The sequence below is a fragment of the Pseudonaja textilis genome, chromosome 4, assembly GCF_049901715.1.
Source record: "Pseudonaja textilis isolate UNSWEBS1 chromosome 4, rPseTex1.2, whole genome shotgun sequence".
Lineage (NCBI taxonomy): Eukaryota > Metazoa > Chordata > Lepidosauria > Squamata > Elapidae > Pseudonaja > Pseudonaja textilis.
This window is the reverse complement of record NC_141993.1, coordinates 9297659-9322723: the sequence shown is the minus strand read 5'-3', so window position 1 is coordinate 9322723 and position 25065 is coordinate 9297659. Positions and strand designations below refer to the sequence as shown.

The 25065-nt window shown below is 40.4% G+C and overlaps 1 protein-coding gene across 5 annotated transcripts in view; it reads left to right on the top strand.

The window, feature by feature from the left end:
* Positions 1 to 25065, top strand: part of SAMD8 (sterile alpha motif domain containing 8) — a 36548-nt gene that overhangs the window by 4477 nt on the left and 7006 nt on the right. For 3 of the 5 annotated variants that reach the window (XR_015743402.1, XM_087932191.1, XM_026710979.2), the window contains exons 2-5: positions 10401 to 11002; positions 20739 to 20834; positions 23349 to 23466; positions 24659 to 24809. Coding sequence is in view for 4 of the 5 variants with exons in the window: in XM_087932191.1 (XP_087788317.1) it covers positions 10413 to 11002; positions 20739 to 20834; positions 23349 to 23466; positions 24659 to 24809 (955 nt within the window). In the remaining variant the exon portion in view is untranslated. Of the gene's footprint in view, positions 1 to 9605; positions 9625 to 10400; positions 11003 to 20738; positions 20835 to 23348; positions 23467 to 24658; positions 24810 to 25065 lie in introns of those variants that run through there. The other 2 variants (XM_087932193.1, XM_087932192.1) reach the window with 2 other exon arrangements.

The window sequence follows — 25065 nt, the reverse complement described above, 5'->3', positions numbered from 1 at the left end:
CTTCTCCAGGGAGTCCTTCCTTCCTTCTCATGAGTTGGCCAAAGTCTTTGAGTTTCATCTTCAGGATCTGGCCTTCCAAAGAGCAGTCAGGTTTGATCTCCTCTAGGACTGACCGGTTGGATCACCTTGCAGTCCAAGGGACTCTCAGGAGTCTCCTCCAGCACCAGAGCTCAAAGGCCTCCATTCTTTGGCGCTCAGCCTTCCTTATGGTCTAACTTTCACAGCCCTACATTGCAACTGGGAAAACCATAGCCTTGACTATGCGCACTTTTGTTGGCAGGGGGATGTCTCTGCTTTGTAGTATGCTATCTAGATTTGCCATAACTTTCCTCACCAGGAGCAAGAGCCTTTTAATTTCTTGGCTTCAGTCCCCATCTGTGGTGATCTTGGAGCCCAGGAAAATAAAATGTGTCACTCCCTCCATTTCTTCCTCATCTATTTGCCAGGAATTGAGTGGGCCGAATGCCATGACCTTAGTTTGCTTAATGTTGAGTTTCGAGCCAACTTTTGCACTCTCCTTCTTCACCCGCATCAAGAGGTTTTTTAGTTCCTCTTCGCTTTCTGCCATTAGAGTGGTATCATCTGCATATCTGAGGTTGTTGATATTTTTCCCGGCAATCTGAATTCCAACTTTTGATTCATCTACCCCACCTTTCTCATGATGGTTCTCTGCATATAAGTTAAATAGGCAGGGTGACAATATACAGCCTTGCAGAACTCCTTTCTGAATTTTGAACCAATCAGTGATTCTGTGTCCAGTTCTCACAATTGCTTTTTGACTCTCATATAGGTTTCTCAAGAGACAAATATGATGGTCTGGTACTCCCATCTCTTTAAGAACTTGCCACAATTTGTTGTGATCCACACAATCAAATCCAGGGATGCCTACTGTTAATTTATGTTCCTATCTTGGACAAATGCAATCCTTAGTAGCTTAAATTTAGATCAATATTACAAGATTAATCCTATGAGCCGAGTGCATCTATTCCATGCTGCGCAACAATAAGATTACATGATGTAACCTTCACTGCAAAAAATAACTGCTCTCCTTTTTTTTTTTAAATAAAGTTTTATTGAGCTTTAACAAAACAAAACATCTCATTTGAGTACAGCATGGTTCCGGGTTATCACATTTCCATACAGACACAATTTCATATGCATATTCATCTTATGTATTCAACTTCATATCTTTTTACTCTTTTTCCAACTTCTCATTATTTCTCCCTTTACTTCTCTTAATTTTCTTTTATGGTTATCTCATTTTCTTCTTATTCAATTGTATTTCTTTTACCTAAATTTCTATATCTTTTTATTCATTGTACTTATACTTTCATTTGTCTTGTTTACAATTTGATATGTTCTCTTCCAACATTCTTAAGAAGCAAAATTCCCCCTATGATTGCCAATCGAAGTGCAACACCTTTAAATATTATTATTATTATTATGAAATCTCATTAAACATTGAATTTGTGCATTCTAAAATTATAACATTCAAATTTCTAATATCTATTTTATATCACATAAATCTCATGATTCAGACTCTGCTTGGTACTTCCCCTTGAAAATGTAAAAAGAAAAATTCTAAAAACATAGCAAAAACAATTATAATTATATCTATATCTATATCTATCTATCTATCTATCTATCTTATCTATCTATATGTTTTCTTAAGTTTTCGCGGGTACTTACATGCATGTTATTCAGCTTTGTTCGGGTATTTTCCCACGTCATTATAGTTGTGCTTTTAAAGTTGTAGCAACGTTTCGGCATACACATACATGCACACACACACACACACACACACACACACACATTAGTAAACAAAATAGTTATTCAAATTCATTCTAGTATTGGTATGAGCCTTGTAAATCTTTCACGTTTCTTTTCAATATCAATCTGAGAACAATTGAAATGTTTCCCTCTCTTCTTCATTATTACTTAACTGTTAATAAGCATACCATTGGATAGTCATACAGTTTTATCTTATAAATTATTTACTATTAATAAGCAAAATAATTATTCAAATTCATTCTAATAACTGGTATAAATTTCCTTATGAATCTTTCACATTTCTTTTCAATATTTTATCAATCTTTAGAAACAATTGCAATGTTTCCCTCTCATCTTTATTATTGCATAAATTATAAATAAACATACCATTACATAACAATACAGTTTTATCTCATAGATTATTTACTTATTTCATTTCTAACTCATTACAGTATTCTACTGTCACAACACTATCTTTTGTACCTTTGCAGAATCCTCACTTTTAACTAAATTTAACCATTGTCTCTGTGTTTTCTAGCTGAGCAAATACCTTTAATCCTAGTATGTTTCCCCCTTTTCTTTATTTCCTGTTTTTATCCCTTATAAGTTCTTTCTCTTTCTATCTTTCCCCCCTTTTTTCATCCCTTTTTTTATACCCTTCTCTCTCTAATTTTCCCTTCTGTAGTTTTCTTTTCTGCTTGTCCTTGCTGTTATACTTCTTTTTCAGACTATTTTTCTTTTTGGCTGTTCCCTTTGATCTCAAACTTTTAACTCCTTTCCCCCTTTTTCCCCTTATTACCACACTTTGCATTATTTGATCATTGAAAATGGCTTCTTCTTTGTCCCGCCCTTCTTCTTGCTCTTGAAGCTTTTCCTTTTGCTTTTCGTAGTTCAGGATTTCCATTTCAAAAAAGTCAGATACGAAGCCAAAGGATCTTCCTCCCCTTTCTGCATCTTCTTCCTGTTTTTTAAGACTCGTCTTCAATTCTTCCAGGAGTGATGGAATTTTAAACACTTTTGAACAACCACCTGATTGACTTTAAGTAAAAACAGAAAAAGAAAAAAAAAACAATGCCAAAAACTTTTTTTTTTAAATCACCAAATGATCCCAGACTGTTCCTTCTTGGTTTCTTTCCTTTACTTTTCCTTTCCGTGGGTTACTGTTTCTTTTAATAAGATTTCAGTTACAATGTATCCTTGGGAATCTTTTCAAAGTTTCACTGTTAATCCTCTTTATTTTTCCAGGTGGCACTCCATTTTTCCATTATTCCAAGTCCCACCCTTTTGCCTCCACTCTTCTGCTTTTTAGGGCTTTAAAATGGCTAAGAAAAAATCTTTATTCTCCTTTTGACACTTAGATTTCAGCTTAAGGTTGCCTATTAGTGTCAACATAGTCTTTCCGTACCATTTGTAATTGTCAATATAAAGGTTAAAAAGGGGGTTTTTAACCTCCTTTTCCCTCTCCTTCGCCGCTTAAAGATCTTCTTTCAGAAGTATCCCTCGAGGTACTTTTAGATTCAGGGTACCTTGCTTAGATGTTCTCTGTTGTTTAGCCTGGTCTGTCCTGCTTTCCTCTTTGTCTTCCTCCTGCACAATCTTATCCAGTCGGGTTCTTCTTTGAGGTGGCCATTTCTGACCACCGCTGCAACCGCCTTCGGGGAAGGGAGTTTAGACCAGCCAAGGAAAGGAGATGCGGCTCCCCTCCATTTGGCTAGTAATCTCCCCACTCTTCACCACCTCTACAGGGTGGCTTCAGCCCCGAATCCAAAGGATCGGGGCGCTCCAGCGGCGAGCACAGATGGAAACCGCGCACGATCACGGATTTCGGTCTGTCACTGAAGAGACCCAAACCGGAAGTCACTTTGCTCTCCTTGTTGAACTGTGTGCAAAAAGCACAGCTAGTCCTCAACTTAACAATAGCTCTGTTTAGCGACCGTTCAAAGTTTCAACGGCACTGAAAAAAGCGACTTGAGACCATTTTCCCACACAACCGTTGCAACATCTCTACAGCTACGTGATCCAAATTCAGACGCTTGCCCACTGACTCTATTTATGATGGTTTGCCACGGCCCTACAATCACGTGATCCCTGTTTATAACCTTTTGACAAGCAAACATCCATTGCTTCTTGCCTTGCCTTCTGGTGCTTTGCAAAAGAAGCTGACCCCCCTCTTCTTTGTGTCAGCCCCCCCCAATACTTGAATTCTGCTATCAATGTCCCCCCGTGGTCCTTCTTTTTTTCTAGACTGGCCCTACCTGGCTCCTTCAACCATTCTTCATAAGTTTTTGGGTCTCCTGGCCTTTAATCATCCTAGTTGCTCTTCTCTGCACTTTTACCAAAGCCTCCCGCTCCCCTTTTGTGATGTGGTGAGGAAAACTGGAGGCGGCGTTTCAGGTGTGGTAAGGCAGCCATGTTGCTGAGCACCCAAAGTTCTGTCACGGGACTGTGCGGAAAGCCCAATCACCAGCGTTTTGAATCCAGGTTGTTAAAACCTCTTTTTTTCAGGTGGTTTGTAAGTTGAGGACTTTGTAAATATAAACATGTATGTATGCATCTGTATCCCTCTTATTGGATCTCTCACCTCAGATGGGTCCATATTTATTTTCCCTCTCCCTCGAAGGACGCAAAAGGTTGAACTACCCCACTTGACGGGACAGAACTTCTAAAATAGGAGTATAATGTGCCTCTTTATTTTTCATGTCTTGCTTGAAGGCATTTCCTTCAAGAGGACTAGGATAGCACGACAGGAAAGTCCAGCTTTTTGCAGCCCTGAGAAAAGCTGGCTTTGATGCTTTGGCATTTCTGAAGTCTTTTCTTACCTTTCTTTCCAAAAGTGGCTTTTTGAGGGCGGGGAGGAAACGGGGAGAAGTTATTTCATTGGCCTTGGGAAAAACTCTGTCCTTTGATGATATTTCCTTGACTTTACTGAGCGTTGATTACAGAGAAAGACACACCATGTGGATTGCCGTTGGGACATATTTCCTAATTAGCTCGATACCCGTACTTCGCTACGAAACTATGTAGTCGGGTTTAGTTTTTGAGGAGGAAAATAAGGAAGAAAAAATCTGCCTCTGTCTACCAGCATCCATTGGTATACATCTGGCTAGCGTCCTGTCAGTGTGTGAGAGAGTTCAGGGCTGTTTGGAAACTGAAGCAGTATTTGCTCTGTGAGCAAGGAAGGAGACAGCAAGGAGCCTGCTTGGTGATGCAGTGAAAGTGAAACTGAAAGTGAAACTCCTCTGCTTGTGTTTTGCATTTGGAAGAGATTTCTTTTCAGGTGGGGAGCGGGAGTAGAACTCCTTAGCATCAGAGCATGTTAATAATAATAATATAGGAAATATTAATGCTCTGATGGTCATTTCGAAAAATCCTTTCTTAGTGAGCCCCTGGAAGCCAAGAGGAACATGCGTGCCAAATTTCAAGTTTGTAGGCTTTACGGTTCTGGAGATTTTGTGATGATGTGTGAGTGGCATTTTGCTTTTATTTATTTATTTATGAGAGAGAGAGAGAGAGAGAGAGAGATTTTTTATTATGAGTAGCTGCAAAGGAACTAGGGCGGTTGTCTATGACTTCTCCTGAGGTTTCAGTAGAAGTCTCAGCCATCAGGAGCCCATTTTAAAGAGGAAGAAACTCTTATTCAGCCTTCCATAACTTCACCTCTGTCCAATCTGAATTCAGTGTCAATCCTGGCCCACCTTTTCTACCCACGCAAGACTTCTTACTGCTAATGTAATGCCAACATCAGGGATGGCTTCCCTTCCTGAAGCCCTATTTCCTGCTGGATCTCCTTATTGCAAGAAAGACTGTTGTTGCAAGCCAGTTGATCTTCTCCTTCGTTTTGATGAAATGTCTCCACTACCCAGTGCAATTCCATTACTTCCAGCTGTATTCTTAAGCCATTCTCCAAGTTGCCAATTCTTGGGCAAGTTTGTGCACAATATCCTCTCTAAATTATCTGGATTGTATTATATATATATGTATAGAGAGGGGGGGGGGGCTCACTTGGGGAAGAGAACAAAAAGCAATTTTGCAAAGCTGCCAGGGAAACAGCATAGAACGCATTATTAAAATTCAAGATGGCCCTGAGATTATATTTACATTTAAGACAATTACACAGAGAATATAATGGGGTTGGTTGGTTTGATTATTTTTTTTACTCAGTTTGAATGTGCAAACCTATCTTTAAGAACCTGGCTTGCATCACGACCAATCAAAGCCAACCCAACCATATTATGGCTTAACACAGAAATACAACGTAGTGTTATCCCTTTGATGGATTTATATCCTTTATGAACCTCTCCAAGGCTGGTGAGATGACTCCTGTGCCATTATCTTTCTCGCTCTGTCTTTTATATCTGCTACCCCATACACGAATGAGTGACTCACCAGCCCTTTGCTATTGTCTCACAGATTTCTGGTTGCAGAACTTGATCTACGTGCCAGTTGTTAAACAGGATAGCAAGAGTGGCACAAATTCTAGGGAGTTTTGGGGAAGGAAACTTCCTTGTGGGTTGAACTGGTAAGCATTTTATTTTTTTAAAAAAAACATCAGCTGAAGTTGCTGAGGAAGAGTTGTGTTCCCTGACTCATACGGTAATCGTCATACGGGAAAAAAAAATAAAACCAAAACCTCCCAGCTAGAAAAGCTTCAGAAAAAAAAAAAAAACTACATACAATTTAAATAAGGAACCAACTCCTATCATTATGGGAGCCAACATTTGGGCTGTGTGATAAAAGCAAATTTAGAACTTTTCCTGGGAGGCCTGCTTCTTATTGTGTACTCCCAAGGGTCTTCAGACGTAGCAAATTTAAGACTTGTGGACTTTCAACTCCCAGAATTCCTGAGCTAAGATGAGAGGAGGAGGAATTCTGGAAGTTGAAGTCCACAAGTCTTAAAGCTGTCAAGGTTGAAGATTTCCTGGTGTACTCGGTACAATTTTAATTGCTGTCAATGATGACGGGCACCAGACGGGCACTAAGCATGTTTTCAGTCCTATCATGTTGAGAAGGGATGATTTTATTGCCGTTCAAGGCATTCTTAGAAATGCTATACATTTGTTCTATACGTTCTCCTTATCGCCCATCCCCCCCACTTGTGACTTTATGAAAGTAACTTTGTCACTTGTATCCTTACGATCTATATTGACTGTTTCCTAGTAGGATTTGATTGCTTATTGCACCCTATGACTATTATTATGTGTTGTACCTGATGATTCTCAACTCTTGATGAATGTATCTTTTCTTTTATGTACACTGAGAGCATTTACACCAAGACAAATTCCTTGTGTGTTCAATCACACCTGGCCAATAAAGTGTTCTGTTCTGTTCTACTCTACTCTACCCTACTCTACTCTACTCCACTCTTCATTCCAATATCCTATCCTACTCTACTCTACTCTACTCTACTCTACTCTTCATTCCAATATCTAATTATTCTATTCTACTCTACTCTATTCTTCATTCCAATATCTATTCTGTTCTGTTCTGTTCTATTCTATTCTATTCTATTCTTCATTCCAATATCCTAATCCTAATCCTATTCTATTCTATTCTATTCTACTCTGCTCTACTCTACTCTACTCTACTCTATTCTTCATTCCAATATCTGATCTGTTCTATTCTATTCTTATTCTTATTCTATATTGTATTGTATTGTATTGTATTGTATTGTATTCTATTCTATTCTATTCTATTCTGAATACGTGAAAAATTCACATTGCAGAGAAAGGAGAACCCAGTCATGCTTTTAAAAAGGGCAAGCCTTTTGCATTTGTGAGTACAACTAGTCCTCGACTTAACAACAGTTCATTCAGTGATGGTTCAAAGTTACCACGGCCACTAAAATAAAGTGACTTGGGACCATTTTTCATGTTATTTACATACAAATGCTTGATAACTGCTTCACATTTACGATGGTTGTCATACCTTTTGCGACCAGGGGGTCAATGCGGAAGCCAGATTCGCTTAACAGTGGTGCTACTCACTTAACAACGGCAGCGATTCCCTTAAGAAAGGCGGCAAGCAAAGTGGTACAATGGGGCAAAACTCACTTAACAGATGTCTTATTTAGCAATATCAATTCTGGGCTCAATTGCAGTTGTAAGTCAAGGACTGCCTGTATTTCAATTTCTCTTTATTTTTCCCCTCTGTTTCAGTGTTATATTTTTTTAAGGGCAGAACCTTCCTGAGTCATGGGAGGAAATGTCTGTTTTGAAATGGGAGACTATCAAGCTTATTTGTTCTCCTGTACAGGTAATCCTCAACTTAGAACCATTTAGTGACTGTTCGAAGTTATGACGACACTGAAAGAATTGACTTAGGACTGTTTTTTGCACTTAACGACCATTGCAACTGACTCATATTTATGACCGTTGCAGTGTTTCCCAGGGGGACAGTCATGTGATTTCCCTGGGAAATCTGCGGGGGAGGGGAGGCCCTGATTGACTTCTGACAAGCAGTCAATGTGGGGAAGCCAGATTCACTTAACAGCCATGTAACTAACTTAACAGATGCAACATTCACTTAACAGCCAGCCCACCCCACTCCACCCAAAAAAGATGGTAAAACGGAGCAGAACCCAACTGTCTTGCTTAGTAGCAGAAATTTTGGACTCAACTGGGCTCATAAGCCGAGGACTAGCTGTACAGTATTTAGTGAGCACATTTGAATAAAAGGATAATCCTGGCCCAGTTGTAGGGCTGTGCAGTGCTTAGGATTCGGTTCGAACGGAGGAGTGAAATTAGCACATATTTGTAACTCCTTAAGGCCATGATGGAGGCACATGAGAGGTCTCCTGGAAAAGCCCCACTGCGCATGTGCGCGTGCCACCTGCCCAACATCTGATTGTTGGGTATCTGGTGCGCACGCACGGGGAGGTGGAAGACTTGAACACATGCATAGGGGTGCGCCGGGGGAGTTGCGTACAGAGGGCATGGGGGCCCCAGTGCACGTTGCCTTCTGGGTGCTTGCACACGAGCGCTCATGCAATTTTCGGCACGGGAGCCGAAAAAGGTCAGCCACCACTGCCTTAAGGCAACCTGACATTAAGGGATCCCACTGAAAGATACAGGAGCTTTAAAGAGTTGAGACCAGTGATTTGCCTTGTGGCACGATGGCCTCCCTTTTCTCATGCTTTAATTAAATTAACATGAATGAAGTCAGGCAGGGATCAAGGGGTATTTTTTTTGTGCTCGGCTGTGACCCAAGGTTCTCCTGAGCAAAAGGAGAGGAAGGGAGAGGGGTGGATTGAATAGATCATCATGCTTGCTTGATCCCAGGAAGCTAGGATTCCAAGGGATCTGCTCACTAGCCTATTAATAGCCTGGATAAAACCAAGAAATCGAACTGCCTTACCTGTCTTATAGGATTATTAATGCTGTTCAAAAGCCCTCTGCGTTTTCCTGCAGAAAAATTACAAACGTTTTGTTTCTTCTTTGGAGCACTTAATAATTTACCTGAAGTAGGTTGTTCGTACAGAAAAGAGGAACATAAAATGAAAGAACTACGCTGCTGTTTGGTTTTTGTTTTTAATCTCCTCTGGAAAAAATCCACGAAACGTCCTCCTTCTCTTTCTCTCTTGATCCTACCACCCCTCCGTTTTTTGATATCTACTATGGACTTTCTCCAAGGATAGAGGGCCACTAATGACCTTTGGATGCTGAATTAGCAATATTGCTGCCCTTATTACGTGTTGCATATTGTTCCAATATTTATTCCCTCCCTTTCTGGCTGTATCTCTTGTGGTGCCATTCTTACTGAAGTTTTTAATCGAATTTTCTGGGAATGAAGGACAGTTGGTGAATTAACATTCCGGCACGCTATTTATGAAGAAGTCTGGAGGAGAATCACTCTTTGGTGTGTCTCCATTTTCTTGTTTATCATTCTTTTGGCTGCAAATTGGTGGAGGCATTCAAATCTTAGTGTTTGCTGCTTTGTTTTGCTTTAAATGTAAACTTGCGTTAAATTGCTTTTATCGAGCGTCAGTAATAATTTGCTTCTGGAGCTCTGCACTTTGATATGGCCCAAGGGCTAATCAATACAATACAATAAAATATTAGGGTTTACTGCTTTGTTTTGGTGTAATGGGGGATGCTGATCCGGCTATCTAGTGACGTTTCATGGGCAGTGCCTAGAACAGGGGGTCTCCAGACTTGGAAACCTTAAAGACTCATGGACTTCAACTCCCAGAATTTCTCAGCCAACGTGGCTTGACAGTTTTGTGCTGAAGTCAGTCCCAAACTCAATTTGAAAACGATGATCTAGGTTGGCTTCTTTAAGTAGAAATGATTAGGAAGTTGACGAAAGAGGAACAGATTTGTGATTTTTATAGAAACGTGATATTTTAGACATTCTAGGTGTATTTAAACATGTCTACAAAAATTAAAATTGGCTACCTGAGCGACCCCCCAACCTTTTGGGGACCGGTTCCGCGGAGAGAGGTTTTTCCGTGGACCAGAGGAGGCATGGTTTTGTGTGCTGCCTGCATCCCACAGATGGAGCTTTGCTTGTTTGCTGGCATGCTGTGGCCCAGTGATCGGTCCACAGACTGGGGTTTGGGGACCACTGGATTACCTAATGCGTGTTCTTCTTATCATATTTTTCACGTTGCTCTGTTATTATTATTGTTTTAGCAGGAAGAGAAAATGGAAGGCAACGGCTCCCTTTGCATTCAGAGTTGGTCAACCAGACACGTGGCCAAGTGGCTGAAGCAAGAAGGCTTTTGCGAGTATGTGGACGTTCTGTGTGACAAGCACCGTCTGGACGGGATAACGCTCCTGACCCTGACGGAATATGACTTGCGGTCCCCTCCTTTGGAGATCAAGGTTTTGGGGGACATCAAGCGGCTGATGCTGTCCATCCGGAAGCTGCAGAAGCATCACGTGGACATTTTGGAGGAGCTGGGCTTCAGCAGCGAGAGCCCCATCGGCTCCTTGTCCCCTGTCATCGGCTGCGTCCAAGGCAGGGAGTGGTTTTGCAATGGCGAGGCGCAGCAGCCGCGGGACTGCGATGACTGTGAACCGGTGTCGGAGCTGAGCGCCGAGCAGTATCAGTACACCAACGGGAAGGGCAAGCACACCCCGCGGCAGCTGAACCCCGAATATTGGAAGACGGCCCTGAGCTGCATATATGTCTTCATTGTGTTTGGCTTCACCTCCTTTGTCATGGTCATTGTGCACGAGCGCGTGCCCGATATGCAGACCTACCCACCGCTACCAGACATCTTCCTGGACAGGTAAGGAGGCTGCTAGCAGGGTTAAAGGGCCCCCCGTTTTTGAGTAGAATTGCAACAGTGGCCTGATTTGTTGACAATGCTGATTTTCCCAGGAAGTTCATCGTATGCACAGACAGGTGTAGAAATTACAGGGAACAAGTTGCTTGCACTTTCTTAAATGCAGGTTCTTAACTATTTATAATTATATAAAACAACTGCCGGCAATTGAGAAGCCCACCTGGGAGGCTCTCGGTCCATGAGTCTAAGTGAAAAAAGTTACTAAATGATCTTATTTATTTGTGCACGCATGCAAATGCAGTTGTGCTTTTTGGAGCACAGCATCCAGAATTCTGGGAACAGAAGTTAACTAAGACAATTGAAGGCCTGGAGACCAAAACATACGAAGAACGGTTGCAGGATTTGGGTTTGGCCAGTCTAGAGAAAAGAAGGACTAGGGGGAACATGGTAGCAGCGTTCCAGTATTTCAGGGGCAGCAGCAGAGGGGGTCAATTTATTTTCCAAAACACCACAAGAAACAAGGGATGGAAACTAATCAAGGAGAGAGGCAGCTTGGAATTGAGGAGAAACTTCTTAACAATGAGAACAATCAACCCGTGGAAGGGCTTGCCTTCAGAAGTTGTGGATGTTCCATCACTGGAGGCTTTTAGGAAGAGACTAGACAGTCATTTGTCTGAAATGGTATAGGGTCTCCTCCTTGATCAGGGGTTGGACTAAAAGGCCTCCAGGGTCCCTTCCAGCTTTCTTCTAATGGATTGATTAAAGGTTGATAAACAAGTGGCTTCGCCCCGCCACACCATAATATGTGGAATGATTTATGTAATTTCTGTAGTGACTTGTATATCTTGGTGATGGGGTCCTTGGTGCTCCATGAGCTGGGTTGTTGTCTTGCAGCCATTTCATTACCCAACTAGGTAACCATCCGCGCTAAGATGTCTCAGTTTCAGTTGACATTGAATCAGAAATCTTAACTGCTGGATTCTGTTTCCTGAGGTCAGTTTGGGACTGACTTCAACACAGAATTGTCAAGATAACAAATCAATTGCATATTTGAGGCCGGGGATCTCCAAATCCGGCAACTTGTGGACTTTAAGACTGTCTGTGACCCAGATCTCTCCGACAGTGAGATGGGCAGCATGTACATTTAATAAATAAATAAATTCTCCTGCTTGAGCAGCGAGCTGGATTAGAGGACCTCAAAGGTTTCTTCCAGCTCCTAATTCTATTCCATTCTAAATTCTCGAGGTATAAGCTGGATGTGTGTGAATTTGTAGATTTTAATTGGCCTGGAGCGAGGCAGATAAACCTAAACCACATTTAGAAATATCCACCACCATGGCTGAATGGGAGGGGGCAACCAACTGGTTTTGATGTCGTCTTGACCTGCTCTTTGATCAGAAACTCCTGTACAGTCAGATCATTCTTGGACCGATGGCCTGATTGTGAGAATCACTCCAGCCGGAGGCAGGCCGGTTGTTTACAGAACACGCTATCTCCTAACTTTGAGGTTACGTCATCGGAGCTCTTTGGTGAGGCTGCCCCAGTGATGCCATCTTGGCAAAGAGTTTCCAAGAATTTTAAAATGGGTGAGAATTCACCTACCCTGAATTCATTCCAGAATTCATAAGTTGTGCAAATCTGTTGAATAATCCTAAGCACTATACAAACCATTGCATTTCTTTGTATTTGTATTTTAATTTAGAAACCACCCATCTCACGCAGAGTATAGTTTAGCCGTATTATCATCGATCCACCTGTCAGCTGGTGCTCCGTTCAAAATCCAGGAAAGAAATACTTAGACTCTTGTAATTAGAGAAAAGATGTCTTTTACTGGAAGTCAAGTGGTAGCCACAAGAAAATTCTGAATTTGGGTAACTAGGCACGCACATCACATATATCAAGGGAGTGAAATGTTCCCACCCCCAACAGCCCAAACGGTTCTTCCAATTAAAAGTTGTGAAATACATCACGCGGACATCTCCAGGTGGTGATGATTAGATGACCTTGGCTTACTCAGATAAAGGGTTGCAGTTGCACAGAGAAGAGAAAGCTAAGCAGGAATGAGAAACCCTCCCCAGTTTATACAATATCAGTTATTAACTCTTTCAACACTTTCCACCACCACCCCTGTTACTCATGGCAGCCAGAAAGAAGCAAAGGAAAGGAGGAAGATCTTGAAGGCTGACACCACAAATGATGGTAGAATTGCAACACCCTCAATCAAATGGATGTTGCACCTTAATATTTAATGCATCCTCAATAAACCCCCAACTTATCAAATCTATTCCGCCACAAAACAATTCAATCCGAGTTCGGTTTATGTTTTTTTAAACACGAAGAGCCGCAGAAATAACAACTGTAAAGTCTGCTTGACGCCTGTCTAGCCTACTCATCATAATTGCATTTACTGCTTACAATATGTAAATTAAAAAAAAATATTTAAAAAATAAAAACAAAAATATAATCATTCCGGTTAGGTCCCAATCATTCCATAGCTCCGTGAACAAAGGGGCTGTTTCTTAGCGGTGTCCTTGTTGCAAATAATGGGGGGAAACTTGGCCGCAGTGGGCATTTGCGCTGGGCAGATCCTTTTCCCTGCCATCCTCTGCTTTCATTCCATGCCACTGGACACTGGGTTCATTCATGCAGAAGCCCTAAGTGAGTCACTTGTCAGTCTGAGCTAAAAGCAAACAATGGAGCTGCACTGTGCCTGAATGTTATTATCTATGACCCAGGTTGTTGAATTTGGACATTGTTTTAATCCTTGCTTTGCATTTAAGAATAAGAGAAAGAGGACGCCTTGAACGCCAGATGTTATTCTAGGTTAAATGTGGGATCTTCAGGCAGTGGGGACCTCTCTGCTAAACCCTAACCAGCAAACAAGGCAGGGAATTACGGCAACCGGCTGTCTGATTGCTCCAACTCTTATGTCCTCTAGTAACCGAAAGACATGTGATGGGTTCTTTGTTTGAATTGCTTCTCATCTGCCCCATGAGTGGTTTCCAGAGAATGATTGCAAAAGACTTGGAAGACAAAGTTGACCACAAAAGAATCCGAGGTCATGATAATACTTGAATAGATGAGATCTGATAATTATCTTGGTTTAAGCTTTAACCTGTTACCTTATAATCGCTTGACAAATTAAAAATAAAATAAAGATCAAAAGGATTTGTTCGGTTCTCTAAACTCCGAGATGTGCGGATTTTCAGCTTTTCTAAGAAAAGACTAAATGCCCTGGGTTTTTGTTTTTTTCCCCCACCCCTTCAAAGAAACCTATCTAAGAAATGGAATATTTTGGAATGCTTATAGCTGCCCAAGTAACAAATGTTTGGGAAACGGTTACACATCATTTTATTAAAAGTTTTAAAAAGGAAGATAAACACTAATACAAACCAATGTAAAGTTAAAAAAAAAAAGAAAGGAATAAAAAAAGAAAGCTGAAAGTACAAGAAAGGAAACAAAGTAAAAGAAGAAAAGAAAGAAAAAAGATACAAAACAGTGATTTCCCATCTCCTTTACAGCAGTTATAAATACAATTATAAATGTATCTCTTTCTCTAAAGTTAGAACGTGTCTCTCTTGTTTCTATAATTTATCCTGTTTAATTATCAATACCATAAATTGTAAGTTCATTTTTTTTCCTGTTTTACGCAAAGAAGTCCATAAGAGGTTTCCTAACAAAGTTCCAACTGTTTGTTCATCAGTTCCAAAAGAAAGACCTTGATTCTCAACTATATATTAATCTTTAAAATCCTCTGAATTGTGTACATACTTGAATCCAAAATTTTCTAGCTTTTTTTACACATCCACCAAGCAAGACAAAGTGCTCCATCTTGTTATACAAATTTGAAGCGACTTCATATATTCTAGAAAATTTCTCTGGTGACATACAGTATACCAACAATACAGCACACATTTCCCATTGTTCCATTTGTATTATTATAGCCCACTTTGTCGTGCTTTAATTTCATTTTGTTTCATTTTCGTTTGTTCTGCGTCCAGTTTTGATAAAGGTTTGTGCGTTTTAGCAATTACACATTGTTCATTTGTACACAATTCTATGACAAAGACATTCCTACAGTGTTCAGAATCATAACTCTTTCATCTACTTTAAATCTTTCTAACAAGTCAGTTCTTGTCTTGGTTTTGTTTTGCTTCCCCCTTGACAAAATTCAAAGTTTCTCTTTTGATCCGTACTCCCAGAATTCTCTAACCTTGTTCTTATATCTCTAAATCAATTTTTGAAGAACCAAAATAAAGGAAAGGAAACTGTGTGCACCCCTCTCGTTTTCCTTACTGTATCTCACAAGGCTTTGCTAGATGTCCATTAACTATAATGTCTGCTTTTCTGTGAAATATAAATTCATCCTACCCATTTTATAAAGTTCTCTCCCAAGTCCATATTTTCCAAATGATTTTTAAATCATTCTCTCTCTCTCTCTCACACACACACACACCAAAAAATGTAAAATGGGAAAGTGTTCATTGCATATAGTCTACACATCACCGTGCATAGATTCTTCTAGAATTTACTAAGGAGGCAGACAGACAGACGGAGTTGCTATAGTCATCTTTAAAATAGGCTTGGAAATCTTTTCCAAAAAGGAAGCACGAGGAATGCAAAATTTTAGTTCTATAAGTTGTTTCTCAACCGATTAACTTTCTATATTAACACATCAAGGAGTGAGACACATCTGGAGATACTGTAGGAAGGGTGGTGGTGTTGCATTTAAAACCGTGGATCTATTTTGTCGTATTTAAAAAAATGGGCATTTCTGAGTTTTAAGTCAAGCTCTGCCCCAGATTCCCATCATTCTCACACTTAGTTTTTTGTTTCCTTGAGTTTTAGGCTTCATTAGTAATATCTTTAAAAGGTGACATTTAGCCCTTTTAAGATGGTAGTTCAGGTCTCTGCTCTTATTTCTAAGAAAACATGTTTTTCTTCTAGCCAAGGTCACTTTTTTTGGCATGCGAGAACTGGCCTTTTCAGCAAACACAGTAGAAAGTGTATTCTGAAAATGCTTGAATACACTTGCAACTTTCAAGAAAGATACAAACCCAGCTGGGAAAAACATGTATGTAACTCATACATTTGTCACTTGTGGAATGTTATCTTGAATCAATGTTTTCTATTGTTCAGACAATCAACATTGATTTAATTGTTTGATCATTTGCTTACCGATCTATTACATATACTGAATGTATTTATCCTTTGTTTCTTTACCCTATAAAATGACTTGCCTCTACCCCACCACTTAATAAAAAGGCTTTATGCTTTGCCTGAATAGTTTAGTGATTCATATTTTCAGGAAGAAAATATATTCATATTTTTTGCAAAGAAGCCCTTTTGCAAAGGTACAAATCTCTTCAATTCAGGGATCCATTTCTTTTATTAAAAATAAAGCTTTATTTAATATATTTTCACAATTAAAAACATATTTCCACTTATTACAGCGTGTTCATAATGGCTTTCACTCACGCTGACATATTCCTAAATATGTAGGTTGTTACTAAGTATTGTTACGGTTATTTCTGCATTCAATTTAAGGCATATATTCATGTACTTATATAATTATTTAGATAGTCATCTTACCATAACGCCTACCTTTCTTTCATTTATCTACTTTATGTCTACCTTCTAAGCAGTTATACCATACGTTCCAGATCTCATGCTACTCTGTTTCTTCTCTCTCTTTCATTTCCATCAATAGCCTATCGACCTCTGTACATTCTAAAACCTTTTTTATTATCAAGGTGTTGGAAGGATTATTATCACAGTTCCAATTCTGGGCATAGGCAATTCTTGCTGCAGTTATTATAAGGAGTGCAATATATTGAAATTTTTTGCTAATTTTATCTCTTAATATACCCAATACAAATATCTGTGGTTTTAATTCAATTTTCTGTTTTATAATTTCTTCAAGCCAATTCTTAATTTTGAGCCAATAATTCTTAGCTTTAGGGCAGGTCCACCACATATGGAAAAAAGTTCCCTGTTCATGATCACACTTCCAACAGTTTGCCGATCTGTTTAGGGAATCTTTTAGCCAACCTTGCTGGAGGTAAGTGCCAGCGATAGAACATTTTATATAAGTTTTCTTTATAAAGCTGCTGATAATGTTAATTTGTAATTTATTTCCCATATTTTTTCCCAATCTTCCAAATTAATGCTGTAACAAAGGTTTTCCCAAATTATCGGACTCTTAAGAGATAGTTATACATTTTAGTAATCATTTTTTCCTCTGTCCCCTGTAATATTTTATTTAATTCCTGTTGATCTTTGTAAATTCCATATTCCTCTATATCTTTCTTATACCTTGTTTGGATTTGTAGATATGGCCACCAGTTTATCTTTATTCCTTGTACCTTCAATTCTTGGTTTGATTTTAATTCTCCTTGTTCATCTAATAATTCTTTAAATCACACTACTTTATTTAAATCTAGGGCATTAGGATACAGGGATCAATTTCTTATCAGCTCCAGGCCAAACCTGAGGTGCAAGAATTTGAAGGCAACAGTTTGATATCTTTAAGCTTTTAAAAATATTTTTTTACCAGAAAAATAGAGGTTAAGATTTTGGTTCAATAATGTGATTTTAACATTATTCTAGATTTAAGATTTTCCCATTCTTGGAGAATTATTTCATAGGAGGCATTTGCTTTTAGTTTATGTAATGTTAACAGGATATAATTATATTAAAAGCATTATTAAGTCTTCGGCTGGATTCCAAGGATATACTTACATTAGCAGCATATTAATTAAGTCTTCAGCTGGGTTCCAGCCTACTGGAATTCTCTGTCATTAGTTTGATTTAATCTTTAGCTCTTAAAAATGTTTTGTGTTTGCTTATTAGGTATAGACTTAGTCATAATTCATTTTTTCGGTGTGCCTGATTCTTGGTCAGTGAAAGAGAAGCTGACAGGAAGAAGGATCCGACTAAGGCGGGATTAAATCTTCTTCATATTTTGTGGAGAAGTCTTTTCCTTACAAGTCACAGTGACTTTTGTCTGAACACAGCCATAAGAGCCAGGAACAAACATCATCCCCATAAGATTCAAAATTTAAAATAAGGTTTAACTTTTATCGGCAGTGCTAACTCCGTGCATGATTGAGTGGGGTGATTTCAGTAATCACCAGCCCAGTGAAGATATTCATCCAGAGCAGGAGAAATTATGTATGGACCCCTTACTACATGACTTCTGAGGAGACGTGGCCGAGACCTCAGCTCTAAGACAAAAATGGGAGAGCCAGTCTCATAGCCAAGGAAGAAATAATTTGGGTTGACTTCAATCCTTACAGAAAACACAGAGGGGGGAAAAAAGGAAATAGTTGCTTGAAAGAAAGAGAAAAAGAAAGCAGAGAAAAGGAGCGTCTTCTTCATTCTCGCTCTCCTGAACTACTTTTGTCCCCAGGTGGTTGAATGACTCTATTAAAACTGGATGTCAGCGTTCCAATGAAACTCCCCATTACATTCAGCATTCAGGAACAAAGTTCATCCAAGTATGAATTTATTAAAGTAGGCACATCTGGGAAAACTCGAATCTGAGAGTTCCGGGTTTTCCCTTCCCAACTGAAATTCCAAGATCCCTCCCCTGCACCCATCAGTCCATCACATGGCCCAACCAACCATCGTCCCAACTGGAGACATTCCTCCGGACACTCCTCTCTCAGAATGCAAGGTAACTTGTCCTTGACTTTCTGAGAAAAGAATGTTGTTGAGTCTAATCTTCCCCCTCTTTATGAAATCCCCCCTCCCAAATTCCCAGGCACAAAAATGTGGCAGCCTCGAAGCTTCTAAGTAAAATATGGTTTCCAAGGTTGACACTGGAGACATACTTGTAAAAAGAAATGGGTGAATAAGTGCTGTGGAATTTACAAGAACATAAGAGATAGGTTCATCCACCCCACATCTTCTCCCCAAACTCTTGGTGCAAAAAACAACCCAACAATCACTCCTTGTACAAGGCAAAAAAAGAGTCCTTGTATTATTTTTAGTTATTTGCAGCCATATAATAGAAGGAATCCTGCTGGCTGCATTTCCCGAATTACTCAGCTGTCACTCATCTGGTGTCATTTCCCTTTTCAGTTAATAAATCTAAAGTCTTACTTTAATTGAAGACACATTTTGGATTATCTGCCACACAGCTACATCGCTCCCCTGCATTACAGGTTATGGTTGCGTTAGTTTAAGCAGAAAGTAATCTTGTGTGGCTTCCTGCTAGAATTTTTTAAGACTAGTAAATGGTACTCTGCAAACTACATGCTGCCTTTACTAATGCTTTGTTTGAACACCAACCATAATATTCTACCAGCCTGTCTCACAAGAATCTGCAATACGATTGGGTATGTTACATAATCCTTTAGCGGTTTTACGTCTTCCGTTTATGCTGAAGTCAAAGACTTTGATGTGGTTCACATTATTTATTTGTTTATTAAATGGTTTTTTTCTGCCTATCTCACTGTCAGGTGAATCTGCGAGGGTTTGTAACCTCATAAAAGCAAAAACCAGAAATATTAAACCTTTAAAAAAAATAACTTAAAATTAACAGAATGTAAATAAATTAGAAATCAGAACACAATGGGGTCTGGGATCTTCCTTGTGCGGTAACCACTTGCAACATCAGAATTGGAAGGGACCTTGGAAGTCTTCTAGTCCAACCCCTGACTTCATACCATTTCAAGCAAATGCCTGTCCCAGTCTCTTCTTTTTTAAAAAAATATTTTTATTGTGCATTTTCCTTCATTTAACATCGCAATTTCAATTCTGCAACAGCGATCTGCTGATTGTATCAGCACCTTTTTAAATATACGTGATGTTTTAGGTCTATCCTAGTTACGACCATTTTTCTCTTTTTCATGCAGTTTAGTCCATAGAAAAAAGAATTAAAACTTGATATTATAGAGCATATATCATTGTATCCATGGTTATAACTTACTTCTCTATTCATTTATCACTCTATATATTTTGATTTGCAATTATATACAATCTAGTACCAATATTGCTTACAGTGCGCATCCTTCTATGTAGCTTTATACCTGTATTTGTTTCTAACTTGTTGATCCTCTTTCATCATCCATTTTCTAACCTTTGCACCTATTATCTAGCCAATTGTATCCTAGGTCCCATATTAGGTAATACTCTGTTTCTCCTTTGTCTTTAATTTCCATCGTTAGCTTATCTATTTCGGTGCATTCTAATATTTTCTTTATCACCATTGCCTCTGTGGGCATACTTCCGTTTTTCCCATTTTGCGCGTACGTAATTCTAGCCGCTGTTTATTAACGTGTAACATGAATTATTATATTTTTATTGTATTTCCCTTTTATTGTGTTTTATGCCTAATCAAAACAGTTCTGGTTTCAGGTCTATTTGTTGGGTTACTATCTCCTCCAACCACTTTTTTTTTTTGATCTTTGCCCAATATTTTTTATTATTTTTTTGCCAATATGTCTGTCCAGTCTCTTCTTGAAAGCCTTTGTTGAGGCCCCGGGCTTCGAGGCTACATTTGAAGGCCAGATCTCACCTCAAGTGTTCCAGAGGGCAGAAGCCATGGAAGTAAAGGCCCGTCTCCTCTTCTCCACTGTGTAGAATTCCGCGACCGAGGGGGGGTCCGTGGTACCCCTTGTACCAAAACAAGTGGGAAAGGCCAGTCCCATTGGGGTGAGAGGGCTCCTCGGGTATCCTAGACTCATGCCAACAATAATGCTGTGTGTTTTTTTTTCCTCTTCCCTTCCCACAGCGTCCCTAGAATCCCGTGGGCTTTTGCCATGACTGAAGTATGTGGCGTGATTCTCTGCTACATCTGGTTGCTGGTCCTCCTCCTTCACAGGCACAGGTAGAGCTCTGAAATAGTCGGCTGCTTCGGCATGAAAAACTTGGTGGGGTTTCCTGCTCTCCATTGTCATTCCAGAAAACCGGGGAACAGAACGTATTTTACTCAGGGGGGTGGGCTTCAAAAATTTTAGCAAAGGGTTCTCTGCCCAGTTGCTGGGTGGACATGGCCTAGTTGACCTCCTGTACCATGGCCAGAGGGGAGTGTTTTTCCCCTCCCCGGGCTCCAGAGGCTTCCCTCGAGCCTCCAGGAGGGTGAAAATGGCCTCCCCAGACTCCGGAGGCTCTCTGGAAGCCAGAAACGGGCCCATTTGTGGCCTTCCCGAACTCCCAGGAGGCCCGTTTTTCGTCGTCCCTGAGCCTCCGTGTGTGCCATGCACTTACCTGCATCCAAAATGGGTTGCGTGGGGACTCCTGGAAGGGAAGTGGCGGGGTGGGTGGGGCCAGCCAGGAGGGGGATTTGGGAGTTCTCCAAACTGCACAGAATCTTAGCTAAGGGCCTCTCCCGAACCCCTGTGAGCCCCCAGCAACCCACCCCTGATTTTACTATTATTAACGGTGAACGCTAACCGTTGTTTGCCCCAAAGAAATGATCCAAAGGATGAGCACTCACAGATGCTTTCAGCGTCCTCACCAAATTGACCTTCCGGGAGGGCAAACATTGCGAATTGCTTGTCGCGCCAAATCAAATCCAGGCAATCCTTGGCTTACAACCCCCCACTGAGCCAACCGTTCTGTGGCTAAGGGAGAGATTTGTTAAAGTGAGCTTGGTCCCATTTTTACGACCTTTCCTTGCCACATTCGTTAGGTGAATCGCTGCAGTGCTTCAGTTAGTAAGATGGTCCTTAAGCGAATCCGGTTTTCCCACTGACTGTGCTTGCCCAGCAGGTCGCATGACCTCTGGAGGCACTACAGCCGTCATAAATCTGAGCCGGTTGCCAAGCATCTGAATTTGGGTCAGGTGACCATGAGGATGCTGCTATGGTCATTAAAATGCGAAAGCGGTCATATACGGCTCATATTAAATTTAGTTAAATCTAACAGGGATCCACAGTTTTTGGTAACCAAGTCTGATTGCAATCAACTGTCTCTTGCTACCTCCATATCCTGGTTCTGTATCTGCCTGTGACATCAAGGATAATCTCCGCGGTTCTTCTAAATTTGAACCTGGATGATGTTAGAGGTTTGTTTGCTGGGACCAATCCGGATTGCGAGCTTAGTTTGTAGAGTCATGGTTTCCTGACTTACATGTAATTTGTAGGCTGTGGCTTAACAATTCAAAAATGTAAGTGTAAGCACTGGACTTTTTCCCTTCAACCAAAAAGAATGAACTTCTGAAAACCAGGTGTTTCAAAAGGAATCCTTTATTGAAAGGGATTTAAATCCAACACTAGGCAAAGCAGAGTCTAAGATATTTCCAAGCATACAGTCATAGATAAAGGAAGTTAAAATCCCTCCCCTTACTCAGATGTGGATTTAGTCAAACAAAGAATCAACATGTTAATTTCCCCCCTCCCCTTCTCTGGGAACGTATCTTAGCAGAGTTACGTGTCTTCCAGAGCTGGAATTTTTATGGTCCCTTCTCATCTTGCTATCTCTCCAAGAGGTGACAAGTTTCTAGACATCTGGCTCCACTCCTCCAGTTGTATATCATATGCAAAGTTATACAGAATCAATATAGGATTTAATATATTCAGGTTACATCAAAAAGGATTACTTGTACCAACTCCCCCCCTTCTTCTTCCATTGAAGAATGGCAGATACACAGATCTGACAGTGTGTAAAGAAAAGGGGAAATACTCAAGCTAATTGAGCATATAGTCCAATGGATGGTCATATTTTTAATCTCAAGGAACAGGTGAAGTTTCAAAAAATGTAATAGCAATAGCCCTTAGACTTATATGCCGCTTCACAGTGCTTTATGGCTCTCTCCAAGTGGTTTACAGAGTCAGACTCTTGCCCCCAATAATCTGGGTCCTTATTTGACTGACCTTGGAAGGATGTGAGTCAACCTTGAGCCTGGTGAGATTCGAACTGTCAAATGGCAGGCAGCCAGCAGGCAGCACAAGTAATCTGCAGTACTGCATTCTGGCCACTGCGGCTTTTAACAGGAATTTTCCCATGTTTGTAAATCAAATAAGAGTCCATAAACCAAATATTTATTTTCATGGGATCGCCTTGCAACAGCCGAGGACAGCCGCAGAGTTCTGAGGGAAGATGCGGCTGCTTTAAAGAGCTGCTAGGCAGGGTCTATGTGAGTGTGCAATAGGCCTAGTAGTCAATTCAGAGAAATTGTGCACCCAAACAAAACCAAAGGCTTGGCTCCAAAGATGAGTTGAGCTAAATATGTTTCTAGAAGAGACATTCCAGATCCCCGATACCCCCACATGGCCACTGCACTCTTCACAAAGCAGACCTAGAGGGGATCCCTCCAGAGCAATAAGAGATGACAAAGTTAGGGTGGAAAAATTGTCATTCCACTAGTTTCGTGATTGTTAAAAGCAACTTTTGTTCCTAGATCGATCCTTTTGCGGCGACAATGCAGCCTGATGGGGACTGTGTTCTTGTTACGTTGTGTAACAATGTTTGTGACCTCACTGTCTGTGCCAGGACAACATTTACAGTGTTCTGGAAAGGTAAGTCAATGAGTCTCCCAAGAGCTTGGACAAAGACCTTTGATGTCACCAGTGCTTTGAATTTTTTATATCGCGTTTCCCTGAAAATAAGACTGGGTCTTATATTAATTTTCGCTCCAAATGACGCATTAGGGCTTATTTTCTGGTTAGGTCTTATTTGGGGGAAAATACGGTTCCAAATGCACCTGTCTGGCGGACAATCTTAACTGGGGCTTATTTTCAGGGTAAGGCTTATATTACAAGCATCCTGAAAAATCAGGCTAGGGCTTATTTTCCAGTTGGGTCTTGTTTTCAGGGAAACGGGATAGATATATCAGATTCAAGTTAGCCACAGATTCAGCTCTAGTATCTTGAAGACAGATAATGATGAACTCTTTATGTTTAGTGTCATGAAAGCTTTTGAGAATTGGCAAAGTAATGTAAAACATGAGAGTGATAATTGAACTACTGACAGGTTTATCGCGCCTGTATAATGTACATTTGGGGGACTTCAAACTCTGTAAAAGGGGACATACCAGTAAAGTATAAAACTCATTTATGCAAACGGAAGGGCATAAGTTGAAAGTGTGGAAATCTAACTGTCATTATATCTTCCACCAGTACCTGAACCCCAAATGCAGGTAGTCCTCAATTTACGACTGCCCCAAATTTCTGTTAAGTGAGTTCTGCCCCATTTTATGAACTTCCTTGCCACCGTTGATAAGTGAATCACTGCAGCTGTTAAGTTAGTAACACAGATGTTGAACCAAGTCTTGCTTCTGTATAGACTTGTCAGAAGATCACAAAAGATTATCACATAACACCCCCTCGGGACACTGCGGCCGTCGTAAATATGAGCCAGTTGCCAGGCATCTGAGTGTTGATCACGTGACCACTACGGCCGTGTGGAAAAAAAATACTTTTTTCAGTGTCGCCGTAACTTCGAACAGTCCCTTAGCAAACTGCTGTATGTTGACGACTACCTATATACCTAAAGTATGGTTAGGCATGATAGAGCGTTCATTCGGGAACGAAGTCTGCGAATTATTTGTTTTAAGAGGTAAATGCTTGTCTGCATCACCTGTGGAAGCGGGGCAAATGCAAGATACCACATTCACTTTATGGCGGGGACAATTGCAGCCGTTCTCTTAAAGTCTCACGCGTTCTCGATGTGTTCCTTTTAAATGTTTGTTGTGCATGATTCTAATTCTAGTTATATGGCAATGTGTGGGCAAAACTTCAGCGAGCCTTTGCTATTTGGAGTGGATTTGGCATGACGTTAACAGGAGTACACACCTGTGGAGACTATATGTTCAGTGGCCATACTGTTGTCCTGACTATGCTGAACTTTTTTGTCACTGAATGTAAGTAGAGAATCGGGGGGTTAGGGGGAATAAAAATGGAACAAATGTCCCATCTAGCTTGCCACAGCTTCTGTTCCTCTTTCCTGGTGTGTCACAACTTTCCTGGCTCAGCAGATCGCATAGCCACGCTTCAAAGGTTGATCAACTTCAACTCCCACAGGGAAGTCTCGTTGGCTAGAACATGCACAGAGTTGTAGCCTGGCAGCTTCTGGAGCCCGCCCCTCGTGGTTGCCTAACTGTGAAATAAAGTTTTCAG